The sequence below is a fragment of the Nicotiana sylvestris genome, chromosome 10, assembly GCF_000393655.2.
Source record: "Nicotiana sylvestris chromosome 10, ASM39365v2, whole genome shotgun sequence".
Classification (NCBI taxonomy): domain Eukaryota; kingdom Viridiplantae; phylum Streptophyta; class Magnoliopsida; order Solanales; family Solanaceae; genus Nicotiana; species Nicotiana sylvestris.
Window position 1 is genome coordinate 120,667,017 of NC_091066.1, and position 14,060 is coordinate 120,681,076.

Genomic DNA, 14,060 nt, shown 5'->3' on the forward strand with positions numbered 1-14,060 from the left:
TGATATTCTGGTATACTCGCGTAGTCAGTAGGAGCACACGGAGCATTTATGAGTTGTGTTGTAGTGATTAAGAGAGGAGAAGCTTTATGCAAAGTTCTCCAAGTGTGAGTTTTGGCTCAGTTCAGTAGCTTTTTTAGGGAACATGGTGTCCAGTGAGGGTATTCAGGTTGATCCGATAAAGATAGAGGCGGTTTAGAGTTGGCCCCGACCGTATTCAGCCACAAAGATTCGCAGTTTTCTTGTATTGGCGGGCTATTACCGTCGGTTCGTTTGGGGATTTTCATATATAGCATCACCCTCGACCAAATTGACTCAAAAGGGTGCTTCATTCAGGTGGTCGGATGAGTGTACGACGAGTTTTTAGAAGCTCAAGACTGCCTTGACCACAACTCCGGTGTTAGTTTTGCCATCAGCTTCAGGTTCATATACCATGTATTGTGATACTTCTAGAGTTGGTACTGGGTGTGTGTTGATGCAGGAGGGTAGAGTGATTGCTTATGCTTCTCGCTAGTTGAAACCCCGTGAGAAGAACTACTCTGTTCATGATCTAGAGTTGACTGCCATTATTCATGCATTGAAGATTTAGAGGCATTATTTGTATGGTGTGTCTTGTGAGGTGTTTACTGATCATCGTAGCCTCCAACACTTATTCAAGCAGAAGGATCTCAATTTGAGGTAGCGGAGATGGTTGGAGCTGCCAAAAGATTATGATATTGCTATCTTGTACCATCCAGGGAAGGCCAATGTAGTGGCCGATGATTTGAGTAGGAAGGCGGTGAGTATGGGGAGTTTGGCGTATATTCCTGTTGGGGAGAGACCTCTTGCAATTAATGTTCATGCCTTGGCCAATCGGTTTGTGAGGTTGGATATTTCGAAGCCCAGTCGGGTATTGGCTTGTGGGATTTCTCGGTCATCCTTATTTGATCTCATCAGAGAGTTCCAGTATGATGATCCTCATTTGCTTGTCCTTAAGGATAAAGTTTAGCACGACGATACCAGAGATTTGACTATTGGTGATGATGGAATATTGAGGATGCATGGCCAGATATGTGTGCCCAATGTAGATGGGCTTCGAGAGTTGATTTAGAGGAGGCCCATAGCTCGTGGTATTCCATCCATCCGGGTGCCACAGAGATGTATCAGTATTTGATACATCATTATTGGTGGAGAAGAATGAAGAAGGATGTTGTGGGATTTGTAGCTTGGTGCCTCAATTGTCAGTAGGTGAAATATGAGCATCAGAGACTGTGTGGCTTGCTTCAGCAGATGGATATTCCAGAGTGGAAGTGGGAGCGGATCACCATGGACTTCGTAGTTGGGCTCCCACGAACTTTGAAGAAGTTTGATGCTATTTGGGTGATTGTGGATCGACTGACCAAGTCCGCACACTTCATTCCTGTGTGTACTACCTATTCTTCAGAGCAGTTACCACAGATTTATATCGAAGAGATTGTTCGCTTGCATGGTGTCCAATTTCCATCATTTCAGATAGGGGCACTCAGTTTACTTCACAGTTTTGGAGGGTCGTGCAGCGAGAGTTGGGTACTTAGGTTGAGTTGAGCACAACTTTTCACCCTCAGACGGACGGGCAGTCTGAGTGCACTATTCAAATATTGGAGGACATGTTGCCGCTTATGTCATTGATTTTGGAGGGTCATGGGATTAGTTTCTACCGCTTGCAGAGTTTGCTTATAACAACAGTTATCAGTCGAGTATTCAGATGGCTCCATATGAGGCTTTATATGGAAGAAAGTGTAGATCTCTAATTGGTTGGTTTGAGCTGACTGAGGCTAGGCTTTTGGGTACAGACTTGGTGCAGGATGTTTTAGACAAGGTGAAGGTGATTCAGGAGTGGCTTCATACAACGCAGTTGAGACAAAAAAGTTATGCTCACAGGAAGGTCTGTGATGTCTCTTACATGGTTGGGGAGAAGGTTCTACTAAAGGTTTCACCCATGAAGGGTGTTATGAGATTTGGGAAGAAGGGTAAATTGAGTCCTCGGTTCATTGGTCCTTTTGAGGTGCTTCGGAGGATTGGGGAGGTGGCCTGTGAGCTTGCTTTATCACCCAGCTGGTCGAGTGTGCATCCGATATTTTTATGTTTCTATGGTTCAAAAGTATATTAGCGACCCGTCTCATGTTTTGGACTTCAGCACAGTTTAGTTAGATGGTGATTGGACCTATGATGTGGAGCTAGTGGCTATTTTGGAGCGGTAGGTTTGGAAGTTGAGATCAAAGGATATAGCTTCAGTGAAACTGCAGTGTAGAGGTCGGCCCATAGAGGAGGCTACCTGGGAGACCGAGTGGGAGATGTGGAGTAGATATCCTCACCTTTTTGAGGCTTCAGGTATGTTTCTTGACTCGTTCAAGGACGAACGTTTGTTTAAGGGAGGAGGATGTAACGACCTGGCCGGTCGTTTCATGATTTACCGTTCTGTTTCCCCCATTTTTTCTTCTTTATGTCTTGTTCAGCTGTATTATGTGGTATCGTGTTGGTTAGTTTGGGTTCGGAGTAGTTTTGTAGAGAAATGAGACACTTAGTCTCTTTTAAGTAAGTTTGAGTTGGAAAAATCAATTGGATGTTGACTTATGTGAAAAAGCCTCGGATGTGAATTCCGATGGTTCAGATAGCTTCGCTAGGTGATTTGGGATTTAAGAGCGTGATCAGAATGTATTTTCGAGGTCCGTGGAAGATTTTGGCTTGAATTGACGAAATTGGAATTTTGGCATTTTCCGATTGGTCGAAATGGAATTCAGGAAATTGGAGTAGGTCTAATGTGTCATAGGGGTCGAAATGGAATTCAGGAAATTGGAGTAGTTCTGTTGTGTCATTTGTGATGTGTGTGCAAAAGTTTAGGTCATTCGGACAAGGTTTGATAGACATTTTGATCTAAAGCAGAATTTGGAAGTTTTAGAAACCTTAGGCTTGAATTCGAGGGTGTTATGTGACTTGTTTGTGTCTTTGGTTGAGGTCCTGGGGGCCTAAGGATGAATTCGGAAGATTTTCGGAAAGTTTGGTTTTGGAAGTGAGCAACTTCAGTTGCTGCCCGTGTCATAACCGCACCTACGGATTAGGGACCGCAGGTGCGAGATCATAGAAGCGTTGGAGCAGCCGCAAATGCGGCCATGAGCAAGAAGGATAGAAGCCGCAGGTGCGGAAAGTGATCCTCAAGTGCGATAATCGAGTCCAACCCTACACCACTATAGAGTGGCAAGAGTGGTCGATGCAGCTTTTACCCGAGAAGATCGGGATTGAATCCACAGGGAGCTAATATAATGTTTGGAGTTGGATTCCTATCTAATCTAGGAGTGTGTAGTGTTGTTGATTGCACTTCCAATCATTCTTGTTTGTTTATTACTTCTAATTTTAATACTAAACATGCAAGAAATTAAGCTAAGTAGATATTTTGTAGGGTTTTCTAAATTGATAAAAAAAGGCACTAGGGAAGTGACTTACTCCTAGGTTAGTATCTAACGGGATCTCAAACTTAGGGAAATAATGTTATGGTTTGGATCATGATTTAGCCAATGCACGAAGCTACTCACTCTATACCTCTCGATAGTTTGAGTGACTTTGCCCTAATTGCTTTCTCAAGCCCAATTGGGTGTTCAATTTGTGCAAGAAATGTTGGCTCAAGTCGGGTATTACTATCTCTAGGTTTAACCATTTAATTGGGGCTATCAATCTCTTGAATACACCCCAATTCCTTGTTGGCCTGAAATTCCTAGACTTAAGATCTCTTTCTCAAGAAGAGACTTAAGTCAAAAAGGCACAAATTAGTGTTTGCAACCACTAATTCAACATAGAAAGCATAAATCAGGCCAAATATCAATCACTCATAAACATCTAAGCCCTAAAATAAGAGATCCATTAAATACACACACTAGGGTTGAGCCACAACCCTAGTTAATGGGTCTAGCTACTGATAATTGAAGAAGAAATCATAGATTGAGATGAAGAATAATCCATAAAATGTAATTACAAGATAAGAAACTAAGATTAATTGCTAAACAAGCTATAAAATTACTCAAAATAGCTAAAACGGCGGTTTCACGTGCACACTACTGATAAGATGACCTAAAAATCTGACAAAGAAGTATTTATACACAACTAAATTTTTCGGACAAAAATGCCCCTGACGGAGGTACCGATGACAGTGGAAAATGGACCGCTGTCGCAGTGGAGGCACCGCAGCCGCATAAAATCACCGCAGTCAGTAGTGACTTGAAAAGCACCAAATGTCAACTTTTTAAATATTGCCACCACGGACCGCGATAAAAGGACCATTGTTGCAGTAGGTCCTTCGCGTCCGCGGTGGATTTTCTGTTATAGTGCTCAGTTGACTCAGCTATGACTTGTGCAGGTGTCGCGCCGCCTTTTTCCTACATTTTGATGGGGAAGCCCGAGTTTCTACATTCACGGGGTGTAATGATTCATTTCCTTTTGGGAATTGGGTATTTGAAGAGTCGTCACCTAACGTATTATGGTGCGTTAGGGCACCTAGAGCGATTAACTCTTGGGTTGGTTTGAATTACTAGAGATTAGGGTAAGAGCTCAAAGAAACCTCGAGAGGAAGGTGTTAGGCACCCCTCTTGGTCCACAACTGTGGATCCCGACCGAACTTATATTCACAAATTAGTCCATTATAAGTAAACAGTTGAATCAAATAGGTTGCAAGTAAAACACGTTAGAATAATTCAAGTAGCAAGATAAAGGTTCGGACAAGTTGTAAAACAAAGGTTTAAATAAAGAAAGGATTTGGTAAAGAGGGGTCATTTGTTGGTTATCCTATAGGATCACCCCACACAATGTCTGGTAAACACTCTTCAATGAGGGGCTATATGTGACATTAGCGCGTAGTCATCATATCCCATATCTACCCTTCCCATACCCTTATTGGTCATGCAAAGCGAGTGTTTGGTCAACGATTTCTATTGCGTGCTGCTAACCTTACCTTCTTAATGGTCCTGGAGGAAGTTAGGACCTCTACCTATAGGTGGTTCTAGACGTACCCCCTAAGGTTTTAAAAGGAGAAAATTCTAAGGCGACAATCAAAAATACTTAGGACTTTCAACATGCAAAAGGAGTAATTAGGGCTCAGAGTTTCCTCCTCAAAACAAACATATAAGCAGCATGACTCAAGCAAAGTTAAGGTCTTTTATTAGACAATGTCCTAAAGCAGGATATCTACGTAAATATGCAGAAGACAAACAACCTCTTTTAGACTCAGAAGTTATACCATAGCAGTTGCCTATGGACTCTTTTTTTAAAGCCTGTTAGGATCAAAAAACATTAAGCAATAGTGACAGTTTCAGAGATGTAGTTTTGAAAACGCCCTAAAGGCTTTCCTATATGCAGAATACTGATGTCTATATTAATGCAGAAACAAAGCAGGTTTGGAAATGGATTCCTTTAATACCTATAGGCTCAGGAAATACCTTTAATACCTTTAATACCTTTAATATCTTATGAGATTGAGGCAGTTTGAAAGAACTTGTTTCAGGAAATATTTAATACTTAGTAAAACCACTTCAGAAATGAACTAGGCGTGATCAAGTTGATTTATTTAGACTAAATTAGATTATCAGACATAATTGAGAGTAGGGCTCCCTATAGGCATGATAGCTAAGCGTAATACTGATTTTAACGATTTGCATATATAACACTTGTTATCGTTAAACATGACAGAATGTAAAACCTTATATACATGGTTTCTAAACATGACAGAATGCAAAACCTTATAGACATGGTTTCTACTTGACAAGGCACTCGAATTTAAGCAGGAAGTCCTAAGAGCATGATTTCTAGTGTAAAAACAATCAGATTTAAACATGAAGTTCTAGGAGTATGATTTCTACTTAGTAGAACAAACACATTTAAAAGCAAAGTCCTATGAGCATGATTTCTACCTGAAGTACCCCCATAAAACATGTACCTACCTACCATTATTACTAAATACTCCAATATCTGTTTACAAATTATTACAGTCCAATGAATGAATTACATAAGTAAAAATAGAAAATCAGAAGGTATTTTATAGGGAGCCTTCAATCAGGCCCAAATTTCCCAAAACCTCCAATGGCCTCATATGCCTCAGTTCCATAGACAAATCAGAGTCTAGGTGCATCAAAGTTCCCTAAGGATCTCAAGGATCCAGGGCAGTGCTTACACCTAGACTAAGTAACCAAAGATTGAACAAGTGTAGAGTGGAAAGGCCAGCCTCAGTATGCCAGAGTTCAGAGGGTTCTCAAAAGGATCCCAAGGCAGTACACATACTAGAGGGGCAAAACTTATTGACTAAGAGTAGAGTGAAAGTGATGGACACAAGTTGAAAGGTTTTAGTAAGAAACTTTATTTAACAAAAGTCTTTTGAAAGTAAATTAGTAAAGCATCAAAGATTGTTTGAAAAAGAGATTGGACTAGTTAACAAAGTCCAAAAACCTTAGGATAGGTTCATACACAGCCAAGAGTCATAGCATCAAGGCAGGTTTGGTAGTCACAAACAGGGGTAAAGGGGGTTTGGGAATACATAGGACACACATAGTTAGGCAAAGACCTGGGAATTAGCAGTCATGCCCGAAGTAGCTAACTAGACATAGTCACAGAATGAGACATAAAGAAAAGACTCACATGCAATGGGGTAGGGATTTGGGAGATCTATGGTGGTAAACATATAACAAGTAAGAGATTATTATTGTAGACATGCTCAGAAACAAACAGAATGGGAAATATACTGATCTCAAGGGGAGGGGAAGACATGATAACATGCTAACAATGTAACCCTCAACTTCAAGTTTCACAACAGAACCACAAATAGAAGCAAACCAGAAACAAGAGGAACTGAAACAATAAGAGAATCATATTATTGTTGGAACTTTGAATTGAAACTAGGACATACCAGTGAAGAGGATAGTAAGTAGGGTGAAAGAATAAGAGAACACAAATGGTTAGCCTTGGCTTGCAGCCGGTTAACTCAGAGCAGTAGCAAGTAGTACAAGAGAGAGAGCAGAAATTTTAAGTATGAGAGATAGTTTTGAACCCAAGTGTTCGTGTCTGTGCATGTTAATGAGAGAGCCTATATATAGTCTGAAACTAGGCAGAGTAATAAGGTAAGAATCAAAGTCAAGCAGTAGTTATGGAACTAGGTATCCATTAGTATAAAATTAGTAGAAGTACTCCCTTGATTAAGGGAGTTAATTCCAAACGGTAAAGACAGATAAGGAAATGGATCACATAAGATATGGAATATAACACATAAGGAAATAATTTTAGCATAGTGCAAGTATAGAACATGAAATTAAGGCCAGGTACATAATATTCCAATTAAGGAAATAACATAAGAGTCTGTTGATAGCATAATTGACCATAAAATAAGGAAAGAAAAATGACTGAGAGGTTGAAAATCAGTGTAGAATATCACAAGAGATTAGAAGGTTATCAATCATATGAAATCAAGGATTTTGATGGACAATAGTAATGATTTTAGGGGAAATTACCACAAATTTCTATGAACAAACAGAATAAATACACAATAGGCAAGAAGAGGAAAAATCAGCAACCCTAATAGCATAATAGGGTAAAAATCACACAAAATTAGGGATTCGTACAGAACATAGCACTGATTAGTGGAGTTAACAGAATAAATATAGTATAGGTAGAAGAAGCAGAAATTAGAAACCCTAATGGGTATAGTAGGGTAAAAAATCACAAAAAACTTGGGGATTCATGAGAAACAAGCAAGGATATAGATTAGACGAACAAATCATCAAATAAAGACTCAAAACTCAGGGTTAAGACCAAGAACTGGGGTTTTCAACATAGACGAGTTGTAAAAGTAGAAAAAAACACAGAATCAGTCGAGATATGCAAAGGAAAGAGGTTTAAACACAACGAATCGATTTAAACAGAGGGTAGAAAAAGTTCCGAAAACCCTAACTTTTAAAAGAAGGTAAAACAACTCGCAATCGATGATTTTTGCAACAGAGGTTTGAGAATAGTGTAAAACATAGAAAGAAATAGACTCGAATCGTTAAAGATAGCACAGATCTAAGAGATACATATGAAAGTTAAGGTTTCAAAGGAAACCCAAATAGAAATGGAAGAACCTGCAATAAACTTCAAAGATCGTAACAAATGCAGTGTGGTTTTGCTCAAAATCACACCGGAGAAGCCATGAACAGCCAAAACAGTAACCCTAGATACAAGTCGGCGTGGCCCATGGCCCTTGAATGCCTCAGAAATGATGAGCAAGAGGAACCATTGGAGGCTTGGGGTTGAAAGGTGGTCACTAGAGAAGACCGGAGAAGGAGGCGATAGTTGAAGAGGGATTAGGGTTAGGTTGAGAGAAGAGAGAAGACTAGAGGATTCAAAGGTGGCGGGCTGTGATGAATGGTTAGGGTTAGGGCGGTCTTAGGAATTAAAAAAGGAAAATGGTCGTATGGACTGTTGATCTAGGAGATCAACGGTCAAGATTTGACCAGGTAGATGGGTTCCGGGTTTGGGTAGGTATATATAGGGTCTATGTCGGGTTAATTGGGTATGAAATTGGGCTGGGGAGTGGGTTCAATTTGTGCTACAATTAAAAGCCAAATCTGGCTATAATTTAAGTAGCCATTTTTCTCTACTTAATTTATAATAAATAATAGATAGTTTTTTGAAAATAATTTTCTATACAAAAATGATTTAGAATATGTAATTATCATTTTAAAAATATAGAGACCAATTTTACACATATAAAATGTGACTATACTTTAAATGAGCTGATATTGCAATTATATGCAAATTAACTTGAAAAATACCAAATGCAATTATTAAAATGCATAAAAATATATCAACCATATTTTGGCAAAAGTATAGAGATTAAATGAATAAATCATCATAAAAATAATTTGGGAAATAATTATTGGGGATGTTATGAATAAAAAGGAAGAAAATAAATCAATTTAAATCCTTAAAATTATGGAAAAATTACAAAACCTTGTGCATGATTATATATGCATATATATGCTATTTTGAAGGTATTTATGCATGTTTGAAAATAGATAGGGAAAAATTGGGTATCAACAACTGCCCCTCTTTACCCGGGAAGGATGAAAGAGTTTTCGGGTAAAGAAATGATGACCAATTTTGATCGGATGGGATGTTTTGAAAGACAGAGGCCGAAATCTGATTTTTGAGTTGCCTACATATCCCTGGTTTTACAGGAATTAGGCCACGTGTAGTTCTGGATTCACCCGCGGAGTAGGCCGATGAAATTATTGCAAGAACGGACACGAGATACAGAAGCAGCTATGGTGAGCGGTTAAGGCTCGGGAAGGTTGGAGGGAACTGGAGCGTGATTGCTCCTGCTAGGATAGTGGTTGCTTACTGGTTACCTGCAGATAAAAGATGCTACAAACGTATTTTACGAAAATTTAAACATGATGCAAATTCCCTTCGGACTATGAAGGTTGTCTTTGGACGGTTAAAGATGACGTCCTTGGACCATGATGTCCTGGGCCATGAATTGTTTAGTGAGGGATTCACAGGCCATGAAATGGTGTTATCGGGCCATGAAAATGGTTTCTCCAAACCATGACGCCTTTGAATAATGATATGCAATATCGAGAGATCCTCAGGCCATGGCATGGTGTCTTTCGGCTATGAGAATGATGCCTTTAGACTATGACACCTTTAGATAGATTGGCAATATTTAAGCACATGATATGCAATAATATGATGTAACAAGACAAGGCTTAGTCTTGTGAAGTGAAGGGCATAGCTTAGCCCGATTGAAAAGCAAGTAGATAGTAGTAGAAATAGAGCAATATCTGTGCAAAGAGGGACACTGCTTAGTCCCGTGCAAGTGGGGAGGCAAGGATTAGCCTTATGCAAGTGGGGAGTCAAGGATTAGCCTCATGCAAGTGGGGAGGCAAGGATTAGCCTCGTGCAAATATGGAGTCAATGATTAGACTCATGCAAATGGGAGGCAAGGGATTGGACTCATGCAAGATTGGAGACAGAGCTTAGTCTAATGCAAAGAGAAGGAAGTGCTTAGCCTTATGCAAATATAGAGGTAGAGCTTAACCTCATGCAAAGAGAAGCCGGTGGTTAGCCTTATGCAAATATGGAGTCAGGGATTAGACTCATGCAAGTATGGGGGCAAAGATTAGCCTCATGCAAATGTGGGGGACATAGATTAGTCCCATGCAAATGTGGAGTCCAGGATATAGACTTATGCAAGATTCGGGACAGGGCTTATCCCATGCAAATGGAAGGCAGTGCTTAGCCTTATGCAAATATGGAGGTTGAGCTTAACCTCATGCAAGATTCGGGACATGGCTTAGTCCCATGCAAATGGAAGGCAATGCTTAGCCTTATGCAAATATGGAGGTAGAGCTTAACCTCATGCAAGTTTCGGGACAGGGCTTAGTCCCATGCAAATGGAAGGCAATACATAGCCTTATACAGATATGGAGTTAGGGATTAGACTCATGCAAGTATGGAGTCAAGGATTAGACTCATGCAAACGTGGAGTCAGAGATTAGAATCATGCAAAAAGTGGATAGCAGATAAGTGTAGGGTATGTCTTAGCTGGAGATATATTCAATGTTTGATGGACGGATAGATGGTGAATTTGCTTTTTGTATACATGTTTCGCGAATGCTACCGTTACGTCAAATGTGCTTGCGTTCAAAGAAAAATCCTAAGTTTTATGAGGGGAGGTTGGGTCTTGCTTTGTCTGCCGGCCTTGCTCTCCTTTGCTCTGGAAGCCCCCTTCGAGTTCCCATAGGTAGCACCTGACTGTTATGGAAATATAATTTTTGAAAATTATGCAATCATTGATAAAATAGAATTGTTTTGGAAGCGTATTGATATATCAAGTAATTTTTGATGAACTAGCGACTGTGACACATTTCAAAGGTATTGCAGCTCTATTATGTTGGAATTTTGAGGGTCTTCCTCAAAATTCTGCCCCAGTTTGGTAGATGATTTTTAAATGTTTGCGGATGACGGACCCTGCTGAATCTTCTTCGGAATTTTGAGAATCCTTCTCAAAATTTTGCCCAGTTCTTAAATGATTACTAACTTCCTAACATGTAATGGCGCTGGCTGGACTTGCTTCGGAATTTGGAGGACCCTCCTCAAAATTTTGCCCTAGTTTCTGATTTTGGGGGAAATAAAAATTTTATTGTGATATGACCGAACCCATAAGGCTACCTACATATCTCCTCTTAAATGGGAATCAGGTCAAGAGTAGTTCAATTACATCAGAAGAGAAATGTAAGATAATCTAGGCGTAGTATCTCTTGACTGCGTCTAAATTGATTGGTTTTGTCCAGATTTCTCCATCCATTTCTGCAAGTATGAGTGCTCCTCCTATTAGGACCCTATGAACCATGTACGGACCTTTCCAGTTGGGAGAGAATTTCCATTTGGTTTCATCTTGATGCGGGAAGATTTTCTTCCATACTAGCTGCCCTGGTGCGAACTGTGTTGGTTTGACTCTTTTGTTGAAAGCTCTAGACATTCTATTCTTATAGAGTTGGCCATGGCATACTGCGTTCATCCTCTTTCCATCGATAAGGGCCAATTGTTCATAGTGACTCCTTATCCACTCTACAGCTGAGCTCAGCTTCCTGTATGACTCTTAAAGAAGGAATCTCCACCACGACTGGGATGACAGCCTCAGTACCGTAAACCAACATGTAGGGGGTTGCCCCGGTTGACGTGTGAACTATCGTGCGGTACCCTAATAGAGCAAAGGGTAAATTCTCATGCCACTGCTTATGATTCTCCATCATTTTCCATAGTATCTTCTTAATATTTTTTTTGGCGGCTTCTGCGACTCCATTCATATGAGGTTTGTAGGTGGTGGAATTCTTGTGGTTGATTTTGAAAGTTTCAGATATAGGTTTCATCAGATCACTATTGAGGTTGGCGACATTATCAGTAATAATGGACTCAGAAACTCCGAATCGGTGGACAATATGATCCTTGATAAAATCTATGATGACTTTCTTGGTTACAGCTTCGTAAGATGCAGCTTCTACCCATTTTATGAAGTAATCAATGGCTACCAGAATAAACTGGTGTTCGTTCGAAGTAGTGGGCTCAATCGGGCTGATAACATTCATTCCCCAGGCGGCGAATGGCCAAGGTGAGCTTATTGCATTGCGCTAATTTGGCAGCACTTTTATCATGTCGGCATGCACTTGACATTGAAAGAATTTGCGGACATACTGAATGCAATCCGTCTCCGTGATCATCCAGAAGTAACTGGCTTTGAGTATCTTTTTAGCCAGAACAAAACCATTCATGTGCGGACCACATGTGCCAGCATGCACATCCTCAAGTAGTTTAGAAGCTTCCTTTGCGTTGACACACATTAGTAAACCCAAATGCAGAGTTCTACTATACAAGTTTCCTCTGTTGTGGAAGAAGTGATTTGACAATCTCTGGAGCGTGCATTTCTGAGTGTGATTTGCATGATCCGGGTATTCTCCTTTTAATAAGTATTCTTTATGTCGTAGAACCAAGGCTTTCCATATGTTTATTCCTTGACATGAGCACAATATGCCGGCTGATTAAGGATACTCACCAGAATGGGATCAATATAGTTCTTATCTAGATGTTGTATCATTGATGACAAAGTGGCTAATACGTCGGCAAGCTCATTCTGAATTTTGGGCACATGTCGGAATTTTATCTTTGTGAACCTCTTTCTCAATTCCTGCACATGGTGCAAAGATGGCAATATCTTGGAATTCTTGGTGGCCCACTCTCCTTGTACTTGGTGCATAAGCAAATCTGAGCCACCGATTACCAACAACTCATGGACGTTCATTTCGATTGCCATGTTTAGCCCTAGTATACATGCTTCGTACTCTGCCATATTGTTGGTGCAGGGAAATCTGAGTTTAGCAGATACGTGATAATGCTGACCCGTTTCTGATACCAAAACTGCTCCAATGCCTACTCCTTTGAAATTTGTGGCTCCGTCAAAGAACATCCTCAAATCGTTATAAGCTTCAGTAATGTCTTCTCCTACGAATGATACTTCTTCATCAAGAAAATACATTTTCAAGGGTTCGTATTCTACTCCCACCGGATTTTCAGTGAGGTGATCTGCCAATGCTTGTCCATTGACTGCCTTTTGAGTTACATAGACGATGTCGAACTCACTTAGTAGTATCTGACATTTAGCCAACTTCCCTGTAGGCATGGGCTTCTGGAATTTGTACTTCAGAGGATCCATCCTGGATATGAGGTATGTAGTGTACGCACAGAAATAATGCCTTAATTTCTGGGCTGTCCAGGTTAAAGCACAGCAAGTGCGTTCAAGTAGAGAATACTGTGCTTCATAAGGTGTGAATTTCTTACTCAGGTAATATATGACTTGCTCATTTCTTCCTGTCTTATCATGTTGTCCCAAAATACATCCGAAGGCTCCATCTAACACAGATAGATAAAGTAGCAAAGGTCGTCCTGGTTCGGGCGGGACCAGAACTGGCGGTGTGGACAGGTATTCCTTGATCTTTTCAAAAGCTTTCTGACAATCCTCGGTCCAACTTGTGTCGGCATCTTTCCTCAGCATCTTAAAGATGAGTTCACATATTACTGTGGATTTTGCTATGAATCGACTGATGTAGTTGAGCCGTTGAAGGAAACACATCACGTCCTTTTTACTTTTAGGTGGTGGTTACTCCTGAATAACTTTGACTTTAGTTGGATCTAGCTCAATACCTCGACGACTGATAATGAATCCCAATAACTTTCCTGCGGGAACCCCGAACACACACTTTGCAGGGTTCAACTTCAAATTGTACCTCCTGAGCCTGTCGAAGAACTTCCTCAAGTCTGCTATGTGATCTACGACCCTCTTGGATTTGATAATGACGTCATCCACATATACCTGTGTTTCCTTGTGTATCATATCATGGAAGATGGTTGTCATGGCACTCACGTAGGTGTCCCCAGTGTTCTTCAAACCGAATGACATCATCTTATAACAATATACACCCCAAGGTGTAATAAAAGTTGTCTTCTCGGCATCTTCTTCATCCATCCAAATCTGGTGA

At 40.3% G+C, this 14,060-nt stretch overlaps 1 protein-coding gene across 1 annotated transcript; it reads right to left on the reverse strand.

The window, feature by feature from the left end:
• Positions 1-12,532: 12,532 nt before the first annotated feature.
• LOC138879878 (uncharacterized) lies at positions 12,533-13,060 on the reverse strand. The gene has a single exon (XM_070159521.1). The coding sequence runs from the start codon at positions 13,058-13,060 to the stop codon at positions 12,533-12,535; it is 528 nt and encodes a 175-aa protein (XP_070015622.1).
• Between the last annotated feature and the right edge of the window lie 1,000 nt (positions 13,061-14,060).